This window comes from Apteryx rowi, unplaced genomic scaffold (genome assembly GCF_003343035.1).
Source record: "Apteryx rowi isolate R43461 unplaced genomic scaffold, aptRow1 scaffold_673, whole genome shotgun sequence".
In the NCBI taxonomy this organism is placed as follows: Eukaryota; Metazoa; Chordata; class Aves; order Apterygiformes; family Apterygidae; genus Apteryx; species Apteryx rowi.
The window spans coordinates 412,829-439,303 of record NW_020450953.1 but is presented as its reverse complement, the minus strand read 5'-3'; the positions used below and the strand labels follow the sequence as shown (position 1 = coordinate 439,303).

Here is a 26,475-nt window from a genome sequence, read left to right as displayed (position 1 = left end):
GTGACTCCCTACCCGCGCGCGCGCGCGGCCGCCTCACTCGCCTCGGCGGAAGGAGCCGCTGTATCCTCCGGGGAGGCGGCGGAGAGGGCAGCCCGGCGCAGAAGAGCGGGGCGGAAGSGAGCGGCTAGCGGGGCGTTCCGCCGGCGCTCTATCCGCGCCKGCCGCGGCCTCTCTGCCCCCGCCGGAGGACTGACGGCAGGCAGGGAGCCGGTGGAGGAGGGGGAGAGAGAAGATGGCGGAGGCCTCGGCGGCGGCGGCGGCCGCCGTGTCCCAGCACCGCTTCTTCTGCCACAGCTGCAAGGGCGAGGTCAGCCCCAAGCTGCCGGTAAGCGCCGGGGGAAGGCGGCCGGGGCCCTTCTCGGGCGGCCGGGCCGCAGCGGGGGAGGCCGCGGCCCCTCAGCGCCGCTGCCCTCGTCGGCGGGGGCGGCCCGGGGCTCGGCCCCTCCTGGGGCCAGGGGCTGGTGTCCCCCCCCCCCCAAATCTGGGCTGGGGGTGCAAGGGTTGACCCCCGTCTCCACACGCTGGGAGGGGGGGGGAGGCCGTGGTACCTCCGCCCCGGGGTCAGCCTGGGAGGCGACCCCCCCCCAACCCTATATACCGGGGTGACCCCCCCCCATTCCCTTGTGGACCCCTGTGGGGAAGGGGTGACCTCCTCCAAAATCCTACAGGCAGGGCTGATACCCCCCCCAGATTCCCTCCCTGACCCCTGTGGGGAAGGAGTGTCCCCCCGACTTTGTGGGGAAAGGGTCACCCTTCAAAACCCTGAAAATAGGGATGACACCCCCCCCCACACACACACACGCCCAATTCCCTCCCTGGCTCCTGCAGGAAAGGGGTGACCCCCAAATCTTGCTGGTAGGCGTAACCCCCTGCAAATGCCCTGTACCCCTGCAAATCCCTCATATCCTGCTGGTTGCTGTAGGGGAGGAGTGAACCTCCCAAAACTCTGTGGAAAAGGGTGACACCCCCCCACCACCACCACCCTGCAGGGAGGTAGGAGAGAATGATTCGTCCCTGCCCCAACCCCACCGACCCTTTCAGGAAGCGCTGATGCCTCCCCCAAGTCCCATAGACCCCATAGAGAAGGCTGGGGGGGGGTGATGTGTGACCCCCTCCCAGGGGTGACCCCAGCTCTCGCCCCCCGAGAGGCAACAGTCAGCCCTGGCGCGAGGGGTTCTTCATCGCCGCCGTCCCTCTGGGTGAGGAGGAAGAGGGAGGTCGAGCCCCGACCTGCCTGTCCTGAGAGCAGGGAGCGAGTGCTCTGTGCCTGGGCACCCTGACCCCCAAAGGGGTGAGCATGGAGGCGACAAACTCCCTGGGCCCCTCAGCGGGGCTGCTGCGAGGCGGCTCAGCGTCTAGGCTGGGCTGGGCTGGCGCGACCTCAGTATCCTCCCCCTCCTTCTTGCTTGGGACCTCGGGTTTTGGGGGTGGAGGGCTCGCAGGGTTGGCCTGCGATTGCTAAGGTTGGTTCCCTGTGGTGGTGGTGGTCTAATCCTGCTGCCCAGCCTGGGAAGGGGCAGGACTCTAGTGGGATGTGGGATGCAGATGCTGGTGCTGTGGGGGGGACAGCAGATGGAGAAGAGGTCCTGGCAGGGAATGGGGTGACCACCTCCGTACAGCTGCCTGCATCCTTCCCTGGCTGAGCAGCGTGCCGTGAAGCGTGGGACTGAGGGAGATGTCTCAGCAACCTTTATCCACGGGCTGCATCTGCATCAAAGTCAGATTCGCAAGCTGCCCTTGTTCTGCTGCTGGTGGTAGAGCCATGGAGACCATATCTCAGCACCTTCCCGTCATTCACAGGTGTCCCAGGGAAGCAGAGGTCTGCAGGCAATGAGTCGTTAGCTGCGTTAGCCCAGAAACTTTATTTCTGGGCCATGAGTGATGGGTGTTTTCTCCTCCCTTGCTGCCCAAGAGCATTGAAGTCTTCTCCATCCCTTGCTTCTCCCTATCCGGACAGGAGCAAACCCATGTGCAGAGCCCTCAGGAGCGGGCTGGGAAGCTGCAGGGCTCCCGTGGGCTCGGGGAGGGCTCGGGGATCCGCACCGGAGCAGCGCTAGCGAAGCGCGGGCTGCTGCGGGGAGGTCTGGACCCCGGCGCGGGGTTACACGGAGGGGGCCCAGGCTGGGGCCGCTGCTGAGCCGCTGAAACGTGGCCGTTCCCTGGATTTCTGTCCAGCCTAACGGGGCAATGTGACCCCGCGGCAGCAAGGGACGTGCGAGCGGGCACCTCGCAGGCCACTTTGCTCGGAAAGCGAGCGATGAGCCCCCAAACTGCCTTCGGCAGGTGCTTCTGCAGACACTAACAGCCCTGCCGAGACTCATCCTAGCCTGATGGGGTGGAAATGGTATGTCTGCATCCAAATCCATCCCGTCCCCTCTTCTGTGGAGCTGGTAACTTCACCTTCTGGTATTTTCTCTTCCCTCCTCTCTCCCCCAAATTTTGTTCAGCTCTCTCTTTACGCCACTTCTATCTGTTGCTGACTTAAGCAGTTTTCTCTCCAATGTTTCAAACTCTGTTCTGTTAGGAAGAAACACTGTCCAAAAGCTGCTCGCGCCCCCGCCATCCCCAGGACTCAGGATTCCCTGGTGCTCTTAGGATCTTAATAACGATTTTTGTTTGTACTGGGAGTAAAACTCCAGGCCCGCTCCATCCCCGCCGAAGTCGGGGTGCTGCTGTTAGGCAGTCGCGCTGCGCGAGGCACCTTTACGTCAAACCTTCCTCCGCTGTTTTTTGTTTGCCTGGATCCGGTCTACAGCGAGCGGTTTCCCTTCGCTGCTAAATCGGGAGCCCTCATGGACTGAAGTCCCTTCTGCTTTGCGTGGGCATTAAAGAGGTCGCTGAATCCTCCGCGTGGAGGATGGTTTGCCCAGCTCTCCTGGCGTGTGTTGTTCCAGTTTCTATTTCAAGAGCACCCAGAAACCCAGCTTAGGGTTGAGGCCTCGATGCACTGGGAGCCTGTCGTTTTGCCTCTGCCGCTAGGCTCTGCTCCGTTTCCCCTCCGGACAGCTGTATTTCAGTCGGGTTCAACATCTTAGAGCTTTTGGTGGGTGATGTGATCTCTAGAAATGTAGATTGCTGCTGTCCAGGCTTTATAAATAATCTATTTGGAGCTTGTGCCTGCCAAGCTAATGAATCATTTCACTTTTTTCAGAACTCCTGTGTTTTTCTGTCCTGGCCATGGGGTGGCGAGAGGGGAGCTGACGGCATCCCCCCCCCCCCCCCATTCCCTGCGACCCGCTGGGGACGCTGCTTGCGGATGGGGCAGTTCCTCTCTCCCATCCGTCAGCCGAGGGACTCGGCCCCGAACCTGTTTCTTCGCGTCGTCCCTTTGAAGGAAAACGCAGCCCAAACTTCTTGATGCCCTTTCCAGGCAGGTCGCCTTGAGCTGGGGAGAGTTGTGCAACCTTGACTCGATGCTAAGGCCAATTTCCTTTGGGCAGGTAACTCTTTGTACCTCAGTTTACCTCTGGCAGAGCAATTACTGGGTTTGTGTGGGGGGAATCTGCAAAACTCAGAGTTGTAAATTGTCTGGCAAAAGCCAGACCCATTTGCTTGAGACCAGGACCCGCCTGTGACCTCCGTTTCTGTCAACCCGGACAAGTAACTTCTCTCTCTGTCTCTGCAAAAATAACAAGGCTGAGGGCTCTCTGCCTTTTAACTGCTCTGACCAGGATAATGGCAACGTAAACTTAAAAAACAAGTCTTGTAAGGGAAATTGCAGGTTATTTGTCTAGTCGGGAGGTGATTCTTTGTACCAGCCCCTTCTGAGCAAGCGAATCTGCTGCTCGCCAGGCAAGATTTAGATGCACGGGGTCGCCGTCTCCTTTTGAAGCGAGCGTGTGACTGCCGTGGTGTTTATTGCCGTTGACAGGACCTGGCGAAGGCTCCCAGAACGTCGGTTTTGGATGCGGCCGTCGTCCGCGGCGTAGCTGCTGTCTGTTCTCACCTCGGCAATAACCTTGCGCCTCCTAGAGAAGGGGCCGAGGGGTTTTAGGCTTCCCTGCGCCCCCGGGATGCGCAGCGCGGGGCTGGTGCATAGACAAGTAACCTCCGTGCCGTCTCCAGGCCCTTTCGGGGTGGGCGAGGGCTGGATCCGGGCTGTCGGGAGCCCCGAGGGTTAACGGGGAGGTTGGGTGTCGAGGATTTTGTGGGGTTCGGCTTGATTGCTGCCGGGTGGCTGGATTGCAGCACAGTCCTGGTTTGACGCTGGGCGGGCGGCCGAGGTTTAACAATATCCCTTGACTGCTCTTTTCAATTTGCTGCGTGCGGCAAGTGCGTGTCCTGACATGGCTGCAGCCTTGCGGATGCGTTTTGTTTTAAAATGGGGGGGGAGACACCCCAGAGAGAATGCGTGGCTCAATTAGAGGCAACGCAAGGAAAATTCAGGCAGGGTTTTTGGCTTTCCCGGTGAAACGGCTCCCGCAGTGCAAACTGCTGCCGTATGCTGGTTTCGAACCTGTGCAGCCCTCCTGCAGCGGTGGCGGCGGAAGGCAGCTGGAACGATCCCCCCTTCTCGTGACTGCCGTTGCCATCCCGGCCGGGGCGTTTCATCCGCAGTCGGCTCCTGTCCCCGCCGAACCGGCCTGGCCCCCTTTCCCCCTGTGCTGACGTGAAGCCGTGAGGCTTCATCTGGGAGCAAGCCAGCAAAAGAGCTGTTCTCGCTTAATATTTCCTTACCCTTGATGAGCGCAGAGGATTACAGACTTCCACCCCGCGCCCCTGTTGCCACGCACGGTTAAAAGCTACCGCCTGTGCTGCCGGAGAGGCTGCCCGCGTTTCAGCGATGGAGTCAGTGATGCCTGACCGTCGTTTCTCTCGCGCTGACAGCGTGATCAGCGCTGCGCGGCTCCAACAAATGCCTGAATCAGCTGATTAAAAACTCCAGGCTCGAGGATGCTACAGAGGTAAGAGAGTCAAGGTTAGGATACAGTAGTCCCTGTCTGTAACGCCGGTGACGAAGCAATTAATATTTATAGCGAAGGGTGTGTCTGCATCGGACGGAGGGCCCTGTCCTGGTCGAGTCCTAGGGCAGACGAGAGCACGCAGCTCCGCACGTGAGCTAACAGGGAAGAGGGATGTTGTCCCGGAGCATTTAATGCAGCCTGCTGTGACAACAACAGTCTGCTTTGTTTTCTCTTGGCAAAATGTTTAAAACCCCTCTCTTTTCTTCTTGCATAAAATTAGCTGTTATTTGAGCCTCAGATGTTCTCTCTGCCCAGTGACTAGGGCAGATGCTTAGGTAAAAGGTAGTGGAAAATAAGAGGGTACTGAGCAGTCTTTCCTCTGTTCTAGGCCTCCCAGAAATCAGTAGTTAAGGTGTTTCCTGAGCTGGAGATTGTCCCTGGACTGTTTTTAAGTATTGCAATGCTCCAAGAATTTGTCTAATTGCTTTTTAAAGGCACTTCTGGCTTCCCAGCATCCTCTGGTAGCAGCTTTCGCAGCTGATGCGTAACATGAGGAAGCACCTTGATGGGTTTGTTTGAAATTTGCTGCCTGATTTCGTTCCTCTTCAGGGAGACCTGCCTCGACTGGGCTAAACCATCGGCCTGCCCAAGACTTCAGTCTCCGGGGTGAGACTTAGATGGCTCCCGCTCCAAGTCCAAAACCTCCCTCGCGGTGATGTTTGCGGATCTCTCGAGTCTCCTCTGTGCTGGTGCGCAGGGCCACGTGCCGGGCAGGGCTGGTTACGCGGTGATGGATGGATCCCCGCTCCCAGCTGTGGCTGGGCTCGGTGCCTCCTTTCTAGCTGGCAGACTCTGCCCCCAGCAGCCGGTGTGGAAACCACGTGCCAAGTTGATAAGCTGCCTCGAGTGGCGGGGGCCGGCAGAGAAGCCGTGGCGCCGGGCTCCAAGCGCGTGAGATGCGGTCCTGGCCCGTGAGTGTGCATGGCGCAAGAGCCAAGCAGCAGGTCTCTGTAGCTCACTAATGCTCCGGCATCCACAGGGGAGAGAGGAGCTGTGGAAACGGTCACTTGTCATCCTTTGCATCAGTATATAAGAGCAGGAAAACGTCTTGCCCTAAGTGAGGGTGAGGGAACATGAGGCTCAGCCTTGCTGTGAATAAACTGCAAGCGATGGCTCGATCACGTGGCTCTGAGGTGTTGAGTTAGGGTTAAGGTGTCCTTTGTAAGAGCAGTCACACCAACGCACTGTACAAATGCTGAAAATAAGGCCCGGAGGATGTAGAAAAGCCCTGTTCAGGGGCTTAAAAAAGAACATGGAGTTGGGGCTTTAGCGCTGATCTTTCTGTCGTTAGCTGTGTGCACTTCTCTGGCGAGATCAAGTCTTTCTACCCATGTTAAATTTAAGCCATGGAGTTTGTTTAATGCTTCGCTCAGAGCAGCTGCCCCTTGGGTGAAGCCAGGCAGCAGTTTGGACCAGGCAGGGATCTTGCGCAGTAGTTCAAGACGAGGAGTAAATAACACTGTAGCTGTGGAAATTACGGGAGGGATATTTATTTAAGCAAATGGACTCGGTCGTCCTTGCTGAAGTTTGCCCAGGGTGGTGGAGCTGAGTTCACGCTGCTGAGCTGCCGGCCCGTAGCTGCCAAGGGGAGGCTGGTTAAGTGAGTTCAGCCCGAGCGCGTGGCGTTGGAGCTGTGGGACACGCTGGCGGCAGCCAGGGAGAGGGGCCACGGAGAAGAGGTGTGCAAAGACGTTTGGGGGATGCGGTGGTGTAGCGGCAGCCGCCGAACAGCGCGAGAGTCGGGGGAAACCTCTGCGCTTGCTTTTATTCCCTCTCCTTCTTCTAAGTCGGGCTCTGGAGATTAGCTGCAAGGAGCATTTCCTTTGGATGACGGGAGCAATGGAGATGAAGGCATTCCGGGTTCTCTTGTCCCTCCTGCCCTCTCCCCCAGGGTAAATTCATGGCTTTTTAGAAAAGGTTAAGAGGAGCGGCTCTGGCTGTTGGATTTGCCCCCTGCCAGCAGCGAGGGAGAAGGAGCGTGCCTAGCTGCTCGGCAGGAGAAGGAGCGTGCCTAGCTGCTCGGTGAGTTGGTTTGACGTGTTCTCTCAAAGTTGCCCGCTCCATCTTCAGCCCCGCGTGAGCAAGAGAAGGGCTGCGACTGTAAAAGCCGAGCAGCTGGCCTGCATCTCTCAGCTTCTGCGTTAACGGCTCCCTGAACAGCTCTGGGGTAGGAGTTTGGTATCGCAGTAATGGGTCAAGTGACGCAATAGCTCTGCCAGTAAAAGCCAGGGAGACACGAACCCGAGGAGGGGCATCAGGGACGTTCGAGCCCTGCCTCGCGGCGAGGGCGACGAGCTGCCGCAGTCGCCTGCTGCACCCTTCATCTGTGGGCAGTGGCGGCGGGGCAGCCACCAGGCTGGCTTCGGCAGCGCGGTTCTGGTGCCTCAGCTGGAAAGATGCTGATGATGTTGGTTTAAAAAAGAAAAAAGAAAAGCGACTGAGGGCTGAGTTGGCAGGACAGGTTAGACGGCTGAAGCCGCTGTGCTGCGCCAAGACGGGCTCGCTGGTATTGCGCACGAAACTTGGCGCTCGGGTGCTCCAGTGCCCTGCGAGCGGGATGCAGCGCTGCCAGGTGGAGCTGGGCAATGACCCTGCTGGAGGGTGGTGATCACTTTTACGGGGAAGAGGCACGTCCGGTGATGTGCCTTGATTTACCTGCCCAGCCAGAATATCCCAATTGCACTGTAGCGAGACCAAAGCAAGCTGCACACGGCTCTTGCTGGAGCTTTTTAGCCTTTAAATCCCCTCAGTTTGCAAGGGGACCTCCAAACGTGGACAATTTTGCTTGCTTTTTAATTAGAAACGCGTCTGCGTCTTTCCCTCCGCTTTGGATGCGCGTGCATGGGCGAGAGGGGCTGCCTTGATGTACGGACCCGCAGACCGGAGGCTGAAAACCCTTCTAGTCTATCCCTTTTGCCCTGCTGTAGGATCAAGTCTAGCAACATTGCTCCTGACAGACGCGCTTAGGCTAGACGTGTATGTGCCACCCGGTTCTGGCTGCTTAGGAAATAATCTGGCTGCTTTCCGCCCGCTAATGAGCGCGCGTCTCTCGCGAGCAGGGCGCAGCAGGTTCCCTGCAGGAGGGTGCCGCTCGCCGCCGTCGGTCGGAGCCGGAGGGCTCCTCGCCGCCCAGCCGCTCATGGGATTTTGGTTTATTATATTAGGTTTGTTTCCCTTCTGGGAAACGCAGACCGCCAGGCTGAAGTGGAGCCGGAGTAATAGGATGCTGTCAGCCTCGTGGGAAATCGTTCCCTTTGCGCCGTGGCTGGTTCCCGTTGCCAAACGAGGTCCCCGTGCTCACCGAAACCATCGAGGTGGCGTTTTGGGGGACGTGGGGCGCCCGGCGAGCTCCTCCCGCGCCAGCCAGCGGCCTGCCCCTGCGGGCAGACCTGGCGTGGGGCAGGAGGCGTCCGACGCACCTCCGAACGGCTCCCGGAAGGCCGGGAGCGACGCGGAGGGCTCGTGCCGCTCGACGCACGCGATGGCGCGGCAGCGTCCCACCCACCTCGTGTCATCTGTTGCTCTGCTGATTTCCCTTCTTCCTCCCCTCTCTGTAGCTATTTATCCCAAATGCCATTTTTATCTCTGTTCATGCTCTGCCTATACGTTCGAGCTTTTGGGCAGGATGCTGGCAATTTCCATATAGATTATAATATTAAAAAAAAAAAAAAAGCATTCAAAAGCTTCCAGAAATGGCCAAAGCTACAGGCAGTGAAACTGCGATTCGTCAGCCTTTCTGCTTGAACGCGGCAGCCTCTCGATCTCTCTTACGAACGGTGTTCGCCAAAAGATGAGACCGCTTAGACTGATGTTTAACCCCGGCAGTTCAGGCTCATCCCAGCACCTTCTCTGACGGAGGCTCCGGTGAGAATTCGCCGGCGTTATCCTCGCCGTAGCCCTGTCTCTCCAGGACTGTCCTCTGGAAAAGGGCTGCTCTGCGCGCGTGTCCTTCGTTCCGACAGCGGCGGTTGCACAACCGCTCTGAAACGCATCAGACCTGCAGGCCCTGCGAAACGCAGCGGCGTCCCCAAGGACACGGCACGCTGCTAAGTTTAGAAAGTCTGTCTTGCGTGGTGGTTTTGACGGAGAAAATGCTGGAAACAAATTAAGCAAAGGAGTTTAAGCGGCGCAGAATGCCCTGCTGATTTGGCATTGCTCTGAAGCCTGGTGGTACAGTATGAAAGGCGCTTTCTGGCCCCAATATTTTGAGTGCCTAACTTTAGAGATGATACATATTCATTATTCTTAAAGAAATGCCGAGCATTCACTGTTCCTAGCTTCTAATTTGCAGTTCAGACCCAGCGTCTCTGAAGAGAGACACCTGAGAATACTCCGCGTTTTGCAAGGCCTTTCCTGGCAGCTCCCCACCCCCGTTTTCTTTTTCTTTTTCCTAATTGTATTTTTTTGTTCAGAAATGTGTCTGTGCTAATACCCCCTGCCTTCGCGTTCTCACAGCTGGTTACGCAGCCTGACTTGCTATCCGCGGTGGCATTTAGCCCCGCAATTTGCTCCTACGCAAAACCCAGCAGCGCGCATTCCTCTTCCGAGTGCACGTGTCTCTTCTCGTTAGCCTTGCGATTTGCAGGCGCAAAGCCGAAAGCCCCAGACAGTGTTTTTTTTTTTTTTTTTTTTTTCCCCTAAAAGCTCATCACCCATCAGTTCCCATTATTTTCCAGGCTGGAGTTCTTTTGAAAACGGACYACATGTTTGGCTGCCTAACTGGGCCTTTGTGAAAACCTGTCCTAGACTTCGGCTGTCGCAGGGCTGTGGTTGCACGCGCGGTTTTTTTGGGAGCAAAGCTGGGGTAAGAAACCCCCCCGCTGCGCTCCGCTCCGACTGTTGAGCCGCTCCAGCTGGTGAGCTGAAAGCTCTAGGTGCCCTGCCGAAGCCCAGCACCTTGCAAATATTGCCAGCTCACGCTCTGCCTTAGGAAAAAGCAAAATGAGATGAGTTATGGGTGGGCAGAGGGCTTATGCGCCATTCCCAGGGAAACGCGGATTCAGGATGCAAGCTCTGTTGAGCTGCGCAGGTCGTACGGGGACTGGGGAAGCTGAAGCTTGCGTTTCACGCGAGCCRAAAGCCCTGTGCAAATTCGGAGCTGCCTCCAGCAAGGCATTGCGTTACAGGGCTGGGAGATACGTCGCCTTCGCTCCAGCTCTGGTAACGTTACTCCGGGAATTCGATCGGTTCTCGAGCTCTGCAGGGTATTAGGAATTCAAAGGAGGAGCTGGGCGGCAGGGAGCGCTTATTAAACGGGCTAGATGGAGCAACTGGGGCGTCTCGGACTTGGGCACCGTGTCTTTGCTTTCCGCCTCCTTGTCGGGCCCCGAGTAGCAGGATTTCGCACCGAAACCGCGCTCTCCGTTTGCGTTTGTGAATGCTCCCGTTGGGTTGTTGAAGGTCTGGGAGCTGGGCGTGAGCACTCGGAAATGCGGAGGCTGTACGTTCCCTAACCCTTGCAGGAATTCCTCCCGGGCGCTGCTTCTGCCCAAAGCCTGAATGTACAAAATTGCCTTAACCGTTTATTTTTTTGCCAGCATGTGCTTCCCCAATAACTAGCRTTCCACCTAAAACAAGGGGGAACTTGGTACTCCTCGAACGAGGTTTCAGCCGTTGCCATGGATAAGCTGGGCTCCGCAAAGCCTCTAGCAGGATGGAAAGTCACTTAACTGTTTCCCGCTCGCATCGTGACCAGTTTCACATCTACCGGGGTGCACACAGGGCTCTTGTAATTAAGAAAGAGAAACTTTTCCCCCCTCTTTAGAGATCCCTCCCAGCCGCTCGCTGCTCCAGTCGCCTGYGAGCAGCCTTTGCGCGCGTCAGTGCCGAAGCCAGAGCCACCGCGTGTTTGTGCAGCTGAGTTTGGGTGATGAGCAAGGCGATGTGGACGTGCTGATGGCATTGCTGGCTGTTCTGGGAGCAGATTCTCTTCTTTTTTTTTTTTGCTTCTCCTGTAGGATAAGTAGCTGACAAACCGGTCGTTGGCGCGCTGGTGCGGTCACGAGGACGGTTGCTGCCRGTGGGACCGGGGTGACGGGTTCTCTGGAGCTCTTCCCTTTCGCTGCTGGTGCAAGCTGGTGATCCCTGCAGCAGGGCTCTCGGCTAGTGACGGGGGAGACGGGAGGAATCCTGCTTACGCCCGTCACGACGGAGATGCTGAGCATATGCTGCTGCCTCAACAGCCTGCGATAGCGCCTAGCTAAAGGCCAGCAGAACYGAGCGCAAATACAGAGCTACGTGGCGGGGGACCTTGTTCCCCGTCTCCRCCRAGCTGGGGGGAAAAGCCGAGGCCCTCGGGGTAGGGTTTTTTCAGCAGGGCTGGAGTCGGGAAGGTTGAAGAGTGGCTTTTCCTGGCTCCGTACGTGGATCTTGCCCTTCTGTAGCCCCAGGTTAACGCAAGCTGAGGAGTTCGGAAAAGCTCTCCTCGTGCAAGCGACGGGCCCTTTTGCTGGTTGTTGGAAGCTGAACGTGCGTCTGTTTGCCTGGCTGCCCAGCCTGGCCCCTTACTGTCTTCCTCCTGCAGCAGATCTTGCTTTGACAGCCTTCACAGCATGCTCGCCTCCATTCCTCAGAGCAGGGAAGCCTCTGGATTACCCAGCTCCCTCTCTACCGTTTTTAACGTTTTGCAGCTGCAGAGCAAGCTGCAAAAAACCCTCCTGCTTTCCCAGTGCTTGGTAAAGGGACAATGTGGTCAGTGGAAGGACGGAACAGCAGGCAGAGCTGGTATCGGTGATCGTAAGCCAGCAAGCCTGGCTTACTTATGGTATCCCCATTTATGAAAATGGCTTGGAAGGTGGGGGAAAAAAAGCTGCGTCAAAGGTATTTCTGCTCTCTAATAATTGCAGAGCGTCTCTCTGTAAATTCCTCGGGAGAGCTGTCTTCCCCGCCGTGCGAACGGCAGGAAACCCGGCTGCGCGTCGGAGCCGTGTTAGAAACAGCTCGTCGGCTTTCCGACACCTTTTTAATTGAAGCGACTTGCGCTCTGTCACCAGAGCTGGAAATGAGCTTTGCCTAAGGCCTGTTACCGGAGTTCGTAGCGCTTTGCAGCGGGCCTGTAAACGGCACTTGCCTCGAATGGGGTTATCTGCCAGGCTGGAGGCTGTAGGTAAAGACCGTGCTCGGACAGGCCGTGGCAGCATATCCAGATGCGCTGCTGAGGCCTCGGTGCGGAGCTGGGAAATTGCTCTGCGAGGAGCAGGAGGAAAAACCCGCCCTCCGCGTCGGCGGACGCTCGCGGCGCATCTCGCGGCTGGGGCTGGCAGTTTGTCTGCCCTGCTGCTCCAGCAGCTTGTGAACGTGGGGACGACCGAGCGTGTTATAAACTACCGTGTTCCTCTTGGCTGCTTTGTATGTTCCTTCCCTTCGGCAGGGGAATAAAATGAAATGCAGGTGGGTGACATCCTGCAGGGTCCTAAACATGTAGCCCTGAGCAGGTGGGTGCTACCTCTAACTGTGCAGTGAACGGTGGGACTTATGCCCTGACACTGGCTCCTGTTAGTCTATAATCTGTGAAGGACGGAAGCCCCCTAAATTATTGAGCCTATATCGAAAGAAGAACCTGGGTTTACTAGTCCAAGCTAGCAGGCCTGGGAGTCAGGAAGTGATTTTTTTCCCTCAGTCTGCCACTAACCATACGTGACCTTGGTAAAGGCGTTTTTCTGTTCCACAATTGTCCGCTGTGGTTAATAGCATCTACTGTAACCTCAGGGCTTTGAGATCCCCTAATAAAACAGAAGTCCAGGATGCCTTTACAGGGTGGTGAAGATCAGGAATCCCTGTTAGGCTCCCGTGCAGACTGTTCGTGTGTCACCTTTTGAGCTCTGTCTTTTTCCTGAAATCACAAGCTAAATCACGGCTAAAACGAACTTGCTCTTTCTTTACAGGAATACACTTGCCCGAGATGTGAATCTGGCTTTATCGAAGAAGTCACAGATGATTCCAGGTAACGTACATGCCGGTACATCACTTCTAGCATGTGCTGAGGTGCCTGGTGTAGTGCATCTGAAAACTGCAGACAAGAAGGATAAAATAAGGAGTAAAGATGCAAAAGAAAAGCTCATATGTTAGTTCATATCATGTTCCAGATAAAACTGAAAATACAAGTGGCCATCGGTTTCGTGCTAGAGTCACCTGGAGGGTTTGGGGGAAGATTTTTAATAAGGTGGGAGTTTTGAATTAAAGCTGCCCAAGGTCCTGTGAACAAAACCTCTCGCAGGTTTTTGAGGTCTGCTTGTTTGGTCCATTAGAGAGAAAACCACTATTTTTTAGGAATCAAGCTTAAATTTCAGCGAATCAAAGTACCTTTGTTTTTTACCTCTGTTAGGCCCCAGGGCTGTCTCCTGACCACCTCTCAAATCTCACGGCTCAGGCCAAAGAGAGGAAATATCTTCTCTGAGGCTGCTGAGCTCAATCTCGAGGAGCACGAACTTGGGCATTGTGGGAGGTGGCCCAGCAGAACACGCTAGCAGCAAATCGGCCATCCAAAACGCTGCCTGTTCAACGCTTGCTATGTTCAGGCTTGAGTAATTGCTGAGAAAACTGCTTTATCTGGGTTGGGGTTAGGCGAGACGAAAGGGCACCAGCGATTACATGGACCTTTGCTATCCAGGAATTGCCACGGCAGGAATCTGGGGCCTGGTGTCACTGGAGAGATGACTTCATGGCATGTTATGTCCTTTTCTTAAATATAGGTATATACCTGTCACTTAGGGCTGGAGGGGTCCTCTGGAGCACTTAGCACGGATTCCTGTTTACAGAATGACGATGCTCCATCCCAAAAGCCTCCTCCTGGGAGGCTGTTCAGAGCCTCTCTGCTCCTGATAGCTAGAAACCAGGCTTCTCACCTAAAACTTTTCCTATGGTCAGGCTGTGCTTAGAGTCAGCCCGTAAACAAGCCTTTTAGCTTTAACAGTCCAGCTTTTTGCTGGCCGCAGGGCGAGACGCGTTTGCCGTGGAAGAGCAGAGCCCTGAACCACCTAGGGGAAGTGACACCTTGGGCCGGGTGGTGGAGCTGAGGCCTGGCTGCTTTCGGTTTCGCTGTGGCGGAGGGTGGGGGAGGCTTCACGGCTTGGAGCAAAGGGCCGAGCCGGCAGGATCCTGGGCATCTGCTCTGCGTTTTGCAAAGGGAAGATGGATCTACACAAAGCAGCGGTATTAATGGAGCAAAAAGTATTCCCGTCGCTGCTCGGTGGCGCTCCAGTGGTTGAATTGCCTCTTGCTGTGAATTGGAGCCTCTGTGGGACATCTCGTTTTTTTTCCTTCCTCTGCACAGGGAATCCAAAGTCCTGGCAAAGCTCCCTGGCGTGTTCTCGGCAGGCCCGTGGCCTTACCTGTGTCTTGCTCTGTGTGTTTATATAGAGTAATTCCTTCCGCCGAGCAACTCGCACGCTCTGTTTGCTCGTCCCTTTCTCGCCCGGACCACGTGGGGAACTGTCTTGCCCACACGAGCTCCCGTCCGTATTTAAGCCCCGGCAGGGAGCTGTTTTCCGGAGGGGTGACCTGCTCTGACTCGCCTGTTTCTCTCCAGTTTTCTAGATGGCAGCGGCATAGACGACAGCCCATCCACACAGTTTGCAGAGGTGAGTTTTGCTGTCCCGCTTTTTTTCAAACTGTAGCTGAGAAGAGGTTTTCTGTCTTAGCTCTGAGCATGGTACAGCTCCCCTGTAAAGAGGACAGTTGATCCTCATAAGAGATTTCAGGAACCCGGTGGATTATTTTGAGGGGGCCGTCGACATTCCCAGCAGATCTGAGATCTGCCAGAGATTTGCTCTCTGGGCAGGGCAGGAGAAGAAGGTACCTAAAGTCACAAGCAGCCAGGCGCATGCTGAAGAGTCCGAGTCAAGCTGCCCAAATACATCCCCTTAGCTCATGCCGTAACCTTGCCTGGTCACCCTGGGAGCGTGGCGGCGGTGGCAGCGCCTCCTCCAGACACCAGGGAATGGCGTCTGATTGCAGACCCTGTTCTTAAGGGCTCTATTTTCCTTTCAATTCCAAAGCTGGTAAGCTTGGTTGAGCTGTAAAGAAGATGGAAATAAAATCTCCGTGCCTCTCCTCTGCTAACAGGCCTTGCTCGGAGATCAGGTTATTCATTTGCTCCGTTATTGAGGAGTTTTAATTGTTTCTTGGTCCTGCCAAACTCTTCGGATCTCCTGGTGTCTTGAGGCACGATGCTTTGGCCATGAGGTTATCCTTGGGTAGGTCTGGGAGCATGTGGTGTTGCTGAGCCCTCCTTCGTGTGCTGCACCAAATCCACTCAGTTTAACGCCAGAAACGGGGTCACCAAATAACTGAAATTCCTTTACAGCTTTGTATTTTGGATCTGGATCCCTTCTGTTTGCTTCCTCTTTCTGTGTTTATGGCCAATTTGCTTCTCCTCCCCTCTGGTTCAATTGGATCCATTTGTCTTCTGGACAAAACTGTTGCTTTTATACTGCTCCTCCCCAGCGCTGGATCCCAGAAATGCCCATGTTTCAGCAAGATAAAGTGATCTCTTCTTATAGCCCATGTGTCAGTTTACAAAGAGCTCTGGGATGCCTCTGAATGAAAGGCGCTATGTAAATGTAAATGGCTTTTAGGATTAATAATAAATGAAGCTCTTCTCTCAGCAGTGTGGCTGCAGGCAGGCAACGCTGTATCTTCATCATAACCAACAGGCGAACGAGCAGAATGCTCGTCTGTGGGGTATTAAACGTGATTTCTCCCTTCCCTCCAGTCCTTGGCTGAACTGGGCAATGTAAGAGACTTGTAAAGTGAGCTAATTTGGTGTGAAATGGAAATTAAGCTGCTCTCATCCTGTCATAATGCATGATGAGGGTCTCGTGCAAGTAAGAAAAGAGCAGCCCTGGTGTTATGCTCTGTAGCATTTAATTCCTGCAGTAAATCTGAGGGCCCTGCTCCTTCTAATACCGCTTTTACGGCGCTGCGCCTAGCCCAGGCATATCAAGTGTGAACAGCAGCTTGCTCCCACATGGCACACGGAGGGTTTCTTGTCTGGCGCTCCTTGTTTTGTTGCGGCCTGTGAAATTTTTTTCATAAACCCAAACCATAAATCTTCGGTGCCCTCCTCGTAGCAGAGCATCAGCTGTTATTTTAATCCCTGGGTAATCCGAACTGCAGGAGAAATCCCTCCAGATGGACTAAAACCAAGCGGGTTTTGCACGTGAGGGTAGCCAGAGAGGGCTCTCGGCTCCGAGCTGCGGCTCGGGGACGGGGATGTCCTGCGCCGGGTCCCTGCGTGTTGTCGTACACCCGCCCGGCTCCTCGGCAGCCGGCAGCCTGGAGCCCCGCAATGAGCCTGGGCCGGAGCAGAGACTTGGGGCCAGGATTTCCAGGCGGTAGTCCAGCATTATCTCCCCCAACAGCCCAGCCCTTCGAGAGGGACGGACCCTTGTAGTGCCTGGAATGGCTTAGCAAAATATATATTCTGTTGGGATCCGTACGTAGCAGAAAAGAGTCAACATGTTGATCTTCCTGGGGGCGGTATATCTGATTAATTTGGGCTATAATTAAGCATGTTTGCCAGACTTTTTTTCTGGGAGCCATGGCAACCCTCTGAATTTGCTAAATTGCTTTTGTCAAGATGGACTTTGTTTCCCCTCAGCCAGCTTTGCGGGGCCGTTTCCAGAGTTATCGCGGCGCTGAGGTCTCGCTCGCCGACGGCAGCGGCAAGTCCCAGGTCGTGGCCCCAGAGGAGACGCGTGGCTACGCCCCCGTAGCGGAGTCCCTTCCTCGGTCGCGGTGGCGATTGCCAGGGTGTCCTTGCAGGAGAGGGGCAGCTCGTGGTCCTCACCTGGTGGAGCAAAATCCCTGGCTACCCCCGGCGTTGGCAGCGCAGTCTCGCGGAGTCGCCGGGTTTAGTGACAGAGCTGTGTGCGGTTTTGTCTCCCCAGCTTTGGGACCATTTGGACCACACAATGTTCTTTCCTGACTTCAGACCCTTTCTGAGTAGCAGCTCACTGGATCAAGACAGTAGAGACAACGAGAGGGGCCACCAAGCCCACGCCGACCTCTGGGGACCAAGCCGACCCCCGCGATTGCCCATGACGCGGAGGTACAGATCCCGGGGCAGCTCGCGCCCCGACAGGTCTCCTGCTATCGAAGGGTGAGTGTCTGAATTGCCCTCTGGAAGCGTCTGTCTGTCCCTCTTCGGTGAAAAATATGGGACCCCGGGGAGAAACGGTGCAAAACTGCGACCCTTGCACTGATGGTGGGAGACTCCTGGGACCCAGAAAACACAGGTTTTCACACCAAAATCTCTGCCCTTTGTCCCTCTCGGCACAAATCCACGCGGTACAGTAGCTGCGTGGTGGGAAAGGTGGGTTTTGCCTGTAGCAGTGCCAACTTTCACCACAAGGAAACAAGTCGATGCTTGGGAAACTCAGTCATTTCCTTTCCCTCTCCCAGCCCTCCCACGCTCTCCGATGAGTTAGCATCCCTCGTGCCTTCGTGCTGAGGCTCTGTCTCACGGTTCGCCCTTCTGAACAGGGATGTCACTGGGTGCGAGTTTTGCAACAATACGGCGGCGATCGATCGGAGCAGTATTTCGTGTTTTGCTGCTCCTTCTTGCTAAACTGTTGCTGCTGCCATGTATTTGTTTGCTCAACTTGTTCCTTTTCTCTTTCGATTCCTCCCCTCTTTAGAATAATACAACAGATCTTTGCAGGGTTTTTTGCGAACTCAGCGATTCCTGGCTCCCAGCACCCTTTTTCCTGGTGAGTAGCAAGCCTGGTTTTGCTCGTGGCTTTGATCGTGGCTGTCCACAAGCTGTGTGTGAACCCAGTAAACAGCAGTTGTCTGGCGCCCAGGAGCTCTGGCTCCCCAGGTGACCGGTGCCGCTGCTGGTATAAGGTTTCTCTGGGCGTATCGCGCAAACCTCAGGGCTGGTTTGGCGTGGGTAAAATGGCTTCCTTGACTCTCTGCTCCCATCTGCAGGAGTGGGATGCTGCACTCGAATCCTGGGGACTATGCATGGGGACAGAGCGGCCTTGATGCTATTGTCACCCAGGTAAGACCTGTGTGCGTGCCCGGCTGGAGGAAAACCCAAGCCTGCTGTTTCTGGTTTTGATCTGTGCCTCTAAGTTTTTGTCTGCTTCTTCTCTCGCACTCTTCTCCAATCAATCCCACTGCTGGAGAAGAGCCCTTGGTTTCAGATGAGGGCTAGAAGAGACCGTTGGCCTCTGGCTTGGCAGCTGCTTGTGCCCTGCCTCCTCAGAGGGAGCTAAGAGCTGGGAATTGGACCTTACTTGTAGAAATACAATATCTTAGTTTGCCTCTTTGCCAGCCTGCATGTGGTACAGGGCTTGCAGGTGCCTTGTAACAGGCTCACCAGAGGCTGAGGATGAAAATCCCCTGCGTCAGTCCTGGATCTCTCACCAACTTCAGCAATCTGGAGTTCATGAGCCACTTCCCCCTGTGGTTTGTGGAAGGAAGAGCTGAGTCCTCTCCTGTTCCCTCGAAGCATTGTCTGGCTCCTTTGAGGATCGGGGGTGTCCAGCCTCCATCCACAAACGGTCTCTTCCAGGGGGTTGGCGTCACTGGGATGGAAAGGAAGAGCAGACGGATGCTTTATTGGGAGCTAATTTCACTGCTGTTGTCGTGCTGACACCTCCTGAAAGCGCCTGGCAAAGCCATCTGCTGTCATTCATAACTAGCCCCCGGCTTCCCAGGCTACATCACACGCCCGTCTCGCCCGCCTTACTCACCGCTTCCCAAAATGAGTCTGCAGCCCACATGGCTGCTTGGAGACAGCGCCTTCCTCCTCCCACCCCACACCCAGCAGAGCAGAGCAAGCCCCGGCAAGTGCTGCAGTGGAATTGGGTTGATGTCGCAGTTCGGATTCGGACTGGATATACAGCTCCTCTCGGCTCCCCGCTGCATCTGAAGGAACAGCCCTGCCCATCCCAGGGCTTCATGTCAGACCAGGCGTTTTAATATGGCCTTCAAAGTAAATGAGACTCTAGAAATGCTTCTCTGTCCTCTCCCTGACCATGCTTGAACCCGTTTGAGCCAATTGCCAGGTGAATCTAGGTCTTAACAGTGTAAAATGCCAATGAGTCATATAAAACAGTAACACTAGGAAAGAGATGCTGTCAGCATCATCCCTGCAGCCCATATGAAACATTAGAGACTCTGTGCAGGAGATACAAACCCATAGGAGAGCAGGTTTCTTCGGTACGGCTGCTCCTTGGTTTGGTGGTGGTACTGGACTAAACAGCTTCTCCTTATAGCTTCCCGTCGCCCTTGGGGGTTGCCTCTGCTCCCACAGTCTGGCTGAGTCCTGAGAGAGGCAGAAGGCTCCAGGCTCCCTCGTTCCTGCAGCATGAGGTTCTTCCTCTTCTCAGAACATGTCCACTGACTCCCTTTCAGTCCAAAATCCTCCAGGACTAAATGAACACCCTCCCCCTTGTCCGTGGCATCATTTCCCTTCCCTCCCAGGCCCTTCAGTTTCCCAACCGTTGATGCAAGAGAAAATGTCTGAAAACATGAGCTGGAAGGAAATGATGAAAGAAGTGGGATTGCTGAGGCTGGAGGCGTGAAAGTAAGGTTCAAACACCAAAATTGCTGCTGCAGAGGAGAGAACAGTCACCTGCGCACTGAATATCTAAGCTAGCATGAAGCGGCCTTAACTTGCTCGTAGCAGGCACAGGTTGGGCAACAGGAACGTTTCTAGTAAGGGAGCCTTGATGTGGCTTGTACGGAAAGCTGGTGAAATCTGTCACTTTGGGGATTTTAAGGAACAGGTCAGAGAGACATCTCCCAGGGACAGGCTGTGTTGAGCCGTTCCTGCCTTGCTCTTTGTTTTCGGACCGTAGTGCTCCATGCTCCGTGTTTGTACTGAGGGTGCTCTGCAAGGCAAAGCCATGTTTGTGCTCCCGACTACAGCGTGCGTTTCTTTCTGTTCTTTCCAGCTCTTGGGACAGCTGGAAAACACAGGACCACCTCCAGCCGACAAAGAGAAGATCTCATCTCTCCCAACAGTGACAGTAACTCAGGAACAAGTTGGTAGGTGAAATCCTGTATCCTGTCTCTTCCTCTGTGTCCAGTGCTTGTCACTTGTCTCTGAACGCTTCGATGTACAAAGGGTCACTGCAGTGCCTGGAAGTTTGTCTCTAGAGCCTGCGCTCCCCATTCCCTCTGCCAAGGATCAGCCTCTTTGCTGTATCCTTGTGCATCCCTGATGGCTGGCTGACGCAGGAGGGTAGAGGGCAGCACTGCTCCATCCTCGTGAATCGCTGGCTAGACTCACCCCTGGAAATATTCATGATTTTTAGCTCCAAAGATCCTGAGCTTTACTCCTGCTGTCATCTCTGGTGTTCAGTCCTTCTTGGACCCCTCATCTCAGATCTCTGCCAATCCAGTCCGTCAGGAATTGAAAGCAAAAACCTTCACTCTATAGAGTGTGTTTGCGCAGTCTCTAAGCACTGCCTCTTCGGCCTACCAAACCTACGACTGCTTGGCCTTTTCTAAAACCTTCTGTTTATTCTGTTGTTTATGGTCTCATTAAAGTTGAGCTCTGCACGTTGCTTTCCTCCCTTTCAGACTGGCTCGCAGTAGGGCTGGTAGATCAGGCTCTGAATATATTCCTGCTGAATTACCCCCAAAATGTCGTGTAAAGATCACAGGTTCCTGTAATGTAGCTGACAGGAAAGACCTGTGGGTTTTTTTGTAGCATTTATGGTTTTGCAATTAGCTCATCCAGGGGATTTTTCTCCCTGTGTTCGCAGAAGGCTGTCTCTGAAGGCTGCTCAAAGGATCCCTTTCCCTCTGAGCTGCTCTATTCCTGGAAACTAAAACGCTCCATTAAGACGCGCTGTTTGATTAGAAAGGCTGTTTCCATGACAGATATTTTTGTCTGGTTCTTTTTATACACCCATGTCTCTTATTCTTGTCTGGGAAGCCAAGAAGCATCTGAATTTCCATGTTGTAATGCTCCGTCCTGCCTGTTTGAATTGACAGAGCTCGGGCTGGGCAGCCTGGCAGTCGAGGGAGGATTAGCATTGTGAGCTTGGTCTCCCTGCTGGCTGCGCTGGGAAATTTGTGTTAGCATTACAACGGCGCTGTCAGGCTTGGTATTAAGGAAGGGAGACCAGGTTTTTGCCATCTCTCCTGGTTGACGTTGCATAGCATTGTGCTGTGCCCTTGCGGAGGAGGTCACGCGTTGGAAGCCTCGGCTCGCCTTGCAAAACTGTCCTTGTTCCAGGCGAGGAAGTTTTGGCAGGGCTCGGCTAAAATACCCTTAGTTTGAATTGCCTTGTCAGTTAACCTAATGCAGAAGGCGTAAGGGATCGTACAGCAGATGCTGATGCTACTTTCGGCTTCTACGATAGCGGGATTTGCGCCAGATGCTACCTGGGGGTTGACCATCGGGGATGCAACAATTGTTTCTGTCCCCAAAGGAACTTCAGAACTTGCTGAAGATCACAGAAGTGTCAGTAAAACCACCAAAGGATTTTGCGAAAGGGCAAGAGGTGGTTCTGCTTCCTTGTTTTTACGGCCTAGGGCTTGAGCCTGCAAATCCAGCACGCTGGGTAGGACGTTCCCATGACGGAGCACCCGGTGTGGTTGGAGGGCTCATGCTGTTGAGCTTTAGGTGACCATCATAAGCTGCTTTGCCTAGGGATCCTCCAGAGTCAAGGCAGAGAGGGAGCTCCTGCCGAGGGAGACTGTCTCCCAGCTGGGTCAGGGGCTTTGCTCCGATTCCTTCTCTCCTGGGTGTATCAGGATCAGTCAGCGACTGTCCTGTGCATTAGGGGCTCTGGACATCCGCCTGTGGGGCATGAAAACCGCCTTTTCTTCCTCCTGTCTCGCAAGGGAGGGAAGAAAGTGTATAAATGCTGTCGCTCCCTCCCTCTGCAAACTTTCCAAAGCAAACTCAGCTGTGCGCATCTCTGTCGCTGGCTGCTTGAACCATCTGTCCTGCTGCTTCCCTTCTCCAGGGCAGCCTGCTGGAGAGAGGCGTGAATCTCCTCTGGGCTCGTAAAAGTTGGACTTGTTATTACCAGAGAGCTAAAACTCTGTCTGCGGGTTACTGCCGGTGCCCTGCCTGCTTCACCCTCCCTTGGCCTGTGCGTCTCTTCCAGATACGGGTTTGGAGTGTCCTGTGTGTAAAGAGGACTACACAGTAGCGGAGCAGGTTCGGCAGTTACCGTGCAATCACTTCTTCCACAGCAACTGCATCGTGCCGTGGTTAGAGCTGGTAAGAGCCTCTGGCCGTGTGGGAGCCCCGCGGATGAACGCGGCCCTCCGCGAGCTCGGGTCCTGGTCTGCGGGCTCCGAACCGGGCTCTGGAGATGCCGCTGGCTGTCTCTGAGCCAAACCCTGAGCGCTTGCGGGGCTGAATGTCTCCTGTAATAGTGAGGAATGATTTGGAAAGCCGGGTCAGGTCCCAACGCTCGTCTTGGTTAGGGCAAAAGGTGGGTAACAGGGCTGCAGCGTGTCCCGCTTCCAATCGCGCCCGCGTCGGCTGGAGCCACGTGGCGATCGGGGTACAGACACGACAGCTGCGTGTTGCGGTGCGGGGATGATGGTCGAGAGGATTCCTCCAAGCCGCAGGGTGGGAAACCAGCCGCCCGCGTGACGTTCTCCTGAGGCCCCCGCGTTTCCCTTGCAGCATGACACGTGTCCCGTGTGCCGGAAGAGCTTAAATGGCGAGGATTCGACTCGGCAAACACAGAACCCCGAGGCCTCAGCGAGTAACAGCTTTAGCAGTGAAAGCCAACTACACGATCGATGGACTTTCTGATGCTCGGGGGCTTCTTGGGGGCTCTGGCCGGAGTATTCTTACTACAGATGTACATTGTATTATAATTCAAACAAAAAGAGTAGCAGGAAATATAGGGCAGGGGAGGGAACCCACCCCGTGATATTACTGCAATGAGTGCTGTCTTTTTCCTGAAACTTTAAACTAGCATCTCCGAGCGAATCGCGTCTCCATCGGAATCGCCTCTTTAGTCCTAAATTCAGAGTCTTTGAGTGATTTGACTTGATTTTTATACTTGTGAAACCTTTACGTAGACACGGCCCCTTTGAAGGGGGTGAGGAGGGCAGGGAGGTCGGCATCCATTGCGCCGAGATCTCGGCTGCGCGGGATCGGCTCCCCCTGCCCTCGCTCCGTGTCCCCCCCCCCCCACAGAGAGGTGGCAAAGGCGGGGAAAACGCCCCCGTCCCRGGGCTCCTTTCGGCAAAGGAGGGCATGGAAACGAGACGATTTTTGACTCCTCTCCTCTGGCCCCTTTCCGTGCCCCTCGCACCGTGTGGGTGGAACTGAATCCAGGCGTGTTTTTTCCTCTTCTCTCGAGTTCAAGCGAAAATGTCTATGAAAGAGCGTTCTAGGTTTTCTCAAGGGAGAGGCAGAGGTGAAGATGGAGGTATCCAAGGGTCTCTGGATCAGGTGTCTTACTGAGGCGTGCTGGCGGAGAGAAGCGCGCTCGGGACGCGCAGGAGCCCACGGTTCTGGGAACAGGAATGCACAAGCAGGTTGTTTTGTCTTGTGAACTCCTCTTTTTTTTGTTGTTTTTGTTTCTTTTCCTCTTTTTTTCTTTCTTTTTTTTTTTTCTTCTGGCCCTTCTCCATGCGCCTGTGTCCCCAGGTCTGTCCCAACCTGTCCCCCACCCACAGTGAGTCGTTTAGGATCCTTAGCTGACTTGTATCATATGGACCACATTAAAGGCATCCTTCAGGAAAACAGACCTAACTGTGCATAACCATTTTTAATGGCTGATCCTTCAGTGTTTAACACAAAAATCTTAATTCTCTCTTAGTCTGGTAACTTTAAGAGAATCTCTTTATTTTTTGCAGACTTTTTTTTTTGTTGTTTTATTTTTTTTTTCCCACTTCTGTAACATTTCATCCATGTTTGACTTCTTGGTTTTTATTGTCCAAATCATGTCTGTGCTTAAGGCACCCACTAAACCACCGTGTGGCAGTGTTAAACCCCCGGCTCAGCCCGGCAGCAGGCGGGAGGGAGAGGTAGGTCGCGTCTAAACATKTTGCCACTTCATTGCTGTAACGGTGTACTACGTACACTCGATTTAAACTAGTGTTTTGTTTGCTATTAAGTCAAATAAAGGCCTTTATAAAGAAGAACAGATGTTGAGAAGAGTGTTGGGGCTGCAAGAGGTGGCCAAGGYGCCTGGGAAGCTGCTGCAGGACTCACTGGGGTGGAAATAAGCTAGTGGGATCCCTGCAGAGGGGCTTTTCTGCGAGGAAAAATCCCACTCAGGTGGTGGAGGGCAGCACTTGAGTCYTAACGCGGACTGGGGAGGGGTGGCCAGCGGTAGGACGGCGTTCGTAAGGCGGCAGCGTTGTCCGTGCTCGCACGCGGATGCCGGAGCGGCGGTGGCTGCAGGTAAGGCTGGACGTTTGGGAGCACGCGGGTTGCGGGACCAGGAGCACATTTTGGGGGGGGTCCTGCCTCCCCGCCGGGCACGCGGTTCCCCTGTCCCTGCCTCGCGCYGAGGTTTCGGGGGCCAGGAGGAGGTTTCTGCACTGGGGAGGYGGGGGGCCGAGCCGGGCACCCCTTGGCGCTGCGCTGCCTAACGCCCCCCCTGCCTTTCCCTTTCTTYAAGCAGCCTGAACGTCCTCAGCGGGGGGAAAACACCGGGATCGAGGGGCCGAGTCCTCCTGCCTGTTCGTTTATGCCTCCGGGGCTGGAGCAGCCACGAGCCGTCTACCCACCTCCCTGCAACCCGCTGAGCGCCTGCCGCGCAGGGCTTGGGCTTGTCCCTGGAAAAGCAGCCCCAAAGCTGCTGTTGCCTCTCCAGGACCAGCTCTCCCGCTCGCGCTATGGGCGTTTAAAGCAGAGACCTGCGGAGCGTGTGCTTTTGAGTGCCGGATGCAACGCCGCTCCACGGCAGGTTGCGATTTAAGAGCCCATCGATGGCTCCCGGCTCCGTTGGTTGGTGACAACAAAAGGGAAAAAGATGTTTTAACGGGAGCTAGATCCCTTTTAAGACTTTTTCTTTGATTGCTTTATCTCACTGCCTCTCCCCGCTGTTCTTCGGCACATCGTGTTCCCCTGAAGAGCCCCATGGACATGGTGAGTTTTGGGGGGCGCTGGGGGCCAYGCAACTCCTGTTATTTGGGGTATTTCCAGCATTCTGGTCCTGATTCCTCCCTCCTATCCATCTTGCCTGCTCAGCCCTGCGCCAGCTGGTCCTGCTGCTCTTTCCAAGTCTTGGAAAGTGCCTGAAAGCACTTTCCTCCCCGCGGGGCCAGGGTTTAAGTCGGGCATTTGCCAGGGAATCGCAAGGGCCCAAGGGAGCAGGGCTCGGCCAGGGAGATGGGGGGCGGAGGGGGGATTTTGTGCGTCCAGCAGATGCGCGTCCCCCCCATCGCTCTGTGCTTCGCGGCCCCAGCTGCCGTCCCTCTGAACGAAACGCTTGCGATAATCTCTGGTGCATTTTGGTGGGGGTTTTTTTCCCCTCTCCCGGAGTGGGAAGTGTGTCGGTTTGGGGAGCAAAACTCGCCTCCCCGATGCGGGGAGCGAGCACTGCCGCGGGTACCACGCGCCGGAGCAGCTCCGGAGGGGGCCGAGCTTTATTGGTGGAGTTGCTTGTCCAGACCGGTCGCTCCACRTTTCTCCAGCGACATCCCCACCGTGAAGGGGCTTCCTTGGTGCCCCCCCAAGTCCTCAGGGCTCCAACCGCGTGTCTCCTCGGCCTGAACGCCGGCCCCCGACCTCACCTGGCTGCGTCCGGGTGCCGGCGGCATCCGGCCCGGGCACCGGCATCACCCTCGGTGCCGCCGGAGCCTGGGCCGGAGGCGCCCACGGGCGGAAGGAGGGAGACGGTCCTCGCTGGCGGCAGCCGGGCTGCGGGTGGGAAGCACGGGGCCGGCGCCTGCTCTCACTGCTCCTCCTTCTCCTCCTCCTCCTCCTCCTCGGGGGGCTTCTTGCGGCTGAAGAAGCCCAGCTGGGGCGAGAGGGAGAGGATGGAGGTGAGGAAGGGCGGCGGGCGCCCGCTGCCCCGCCGGGCCCTGCTCTCACCTTCCACAGGCAGAAGATGATCAGCGCCAGCAGCAGCAGCCCCCCGACGATGCTGCCCACCAGGATCCACAGCGAGACGGGGACCCGCTTGCGCTGCAGGATTTCGAGCACCGTCTGCCGAAAAAAAAGAGGAGGCCGGGAGCAACGTGGCGGAGGGGGGGGGAAAAAACCTCGGCACTGAGCTCCGGCCCCGCTCCTACCTCGCGCCGCTGCGCCGTCCGCTCCAGCAGCAGCAAGCTGCTCGCGGGGGGCAGCAGGGAGAAGGTGCTGACGATTTTGACGCTCCGGAAACGAGCCTGGGAGCGGAGAGGCAGGGTGAGCCGAGGGCGTCGGAGCCCCCTTTCCCCCCACCCCACCCCGGGGTGCCTCGGATGGCAGCAGCGGGCACCGCGGCCCTGCTCACCGCGCGGAAGAAGGCGTCGTGGACGGCGCGGAGGACGTGCACGGAGACCTCGCCGCCGCGCTCCAGCCGCCCCAGCTCGCAGCTCAGCGCCTGGCACCCGGCGGTGCTGCAGTTCTGCCGGCGGA

General features: G+C 55.8%; 2 protein-coding genes across 2 annotated transcripts in view; one reads left to right on the top strand and one right to left on the bottom strand.

The window, feature by feature from the left end:
• The first annotated feature begins 221 nt into the window (after positions 1–221).
• On the top strand, positions 222–24,047 carry RNF115 (ring finger protein 115). Its single transcript, XM_026085768.1, has 9 exons — positions 222–325; positions 12,848–12,906; positions 14,491–14,542; positions 16,853–17,064; positions 17,603–17,674; positions 17,895–17,967; positions 19,871–19,964; positions 22,043–22,158; positions 22,573–24,047. Exons 1-9 carry the CDS (start codon positions 233–235, stop codon positions 22,702–22,704), a joined length of 903 nt encoding a protein of 300 aa, XP_025941553.1. The 5' UTR covers positions 222–232; the 3' UTR covers positions 22,705–24,047.
• Positions 24,048–25,807: 1,760 nt separating this feature from the next.
• ITGA10 (integrin subunit alpha 10) overlaps positions 25,808–26,475 on the bottom strand; it is a 7,925-nt gene continuing 7,257 nt past the window's right edge. Inside the window, exons 22-25 of the mRNA XM_026085786.1 lie at positions 26,351–26,456; positions 26,148–26,243; positions 25,948–26,061; positions 25,808–25,873 (exon numbers count right to left, since the gene is read on the bottom strand). Coding sequence (XP_025941571.1) covers positions 25,808–25,873; positions 25,948–26,061; positions 26,148–26,243; positions 26,351–26,456 — 382 coding nt within the window. The remainder of the gene's footprint in view (positions 25,874–25,947; positions 26,062–26,147; positions 26,244–26,350; positions 26,457–26,475) is intronic.

Bases quoted from the DNA above. Each gene is read 5' to 3' on its own strand.
- RNF115 (XM_026085768.1), top strand. From the start codon at position 233: ATGGCGGAGGCCTCGGCGGCGGCGGCGGCCGCCGTGTCCCAGCACCGC. The intron at 326-12,847 runs GTAAGCGCCGGG...CTTTCTTTACAG, and splicing joins AGGTCAGCCCCAAGCTGCCG to GAATACACTTGCCCGAGATG. The intron at 12,907-14,490 runs GTAACGTACATG...GTTTCTCTCCAG, and splicing joins GAAGTCACAGATGATTCCAG to TTTTCTAGATGGCAGCGGCA.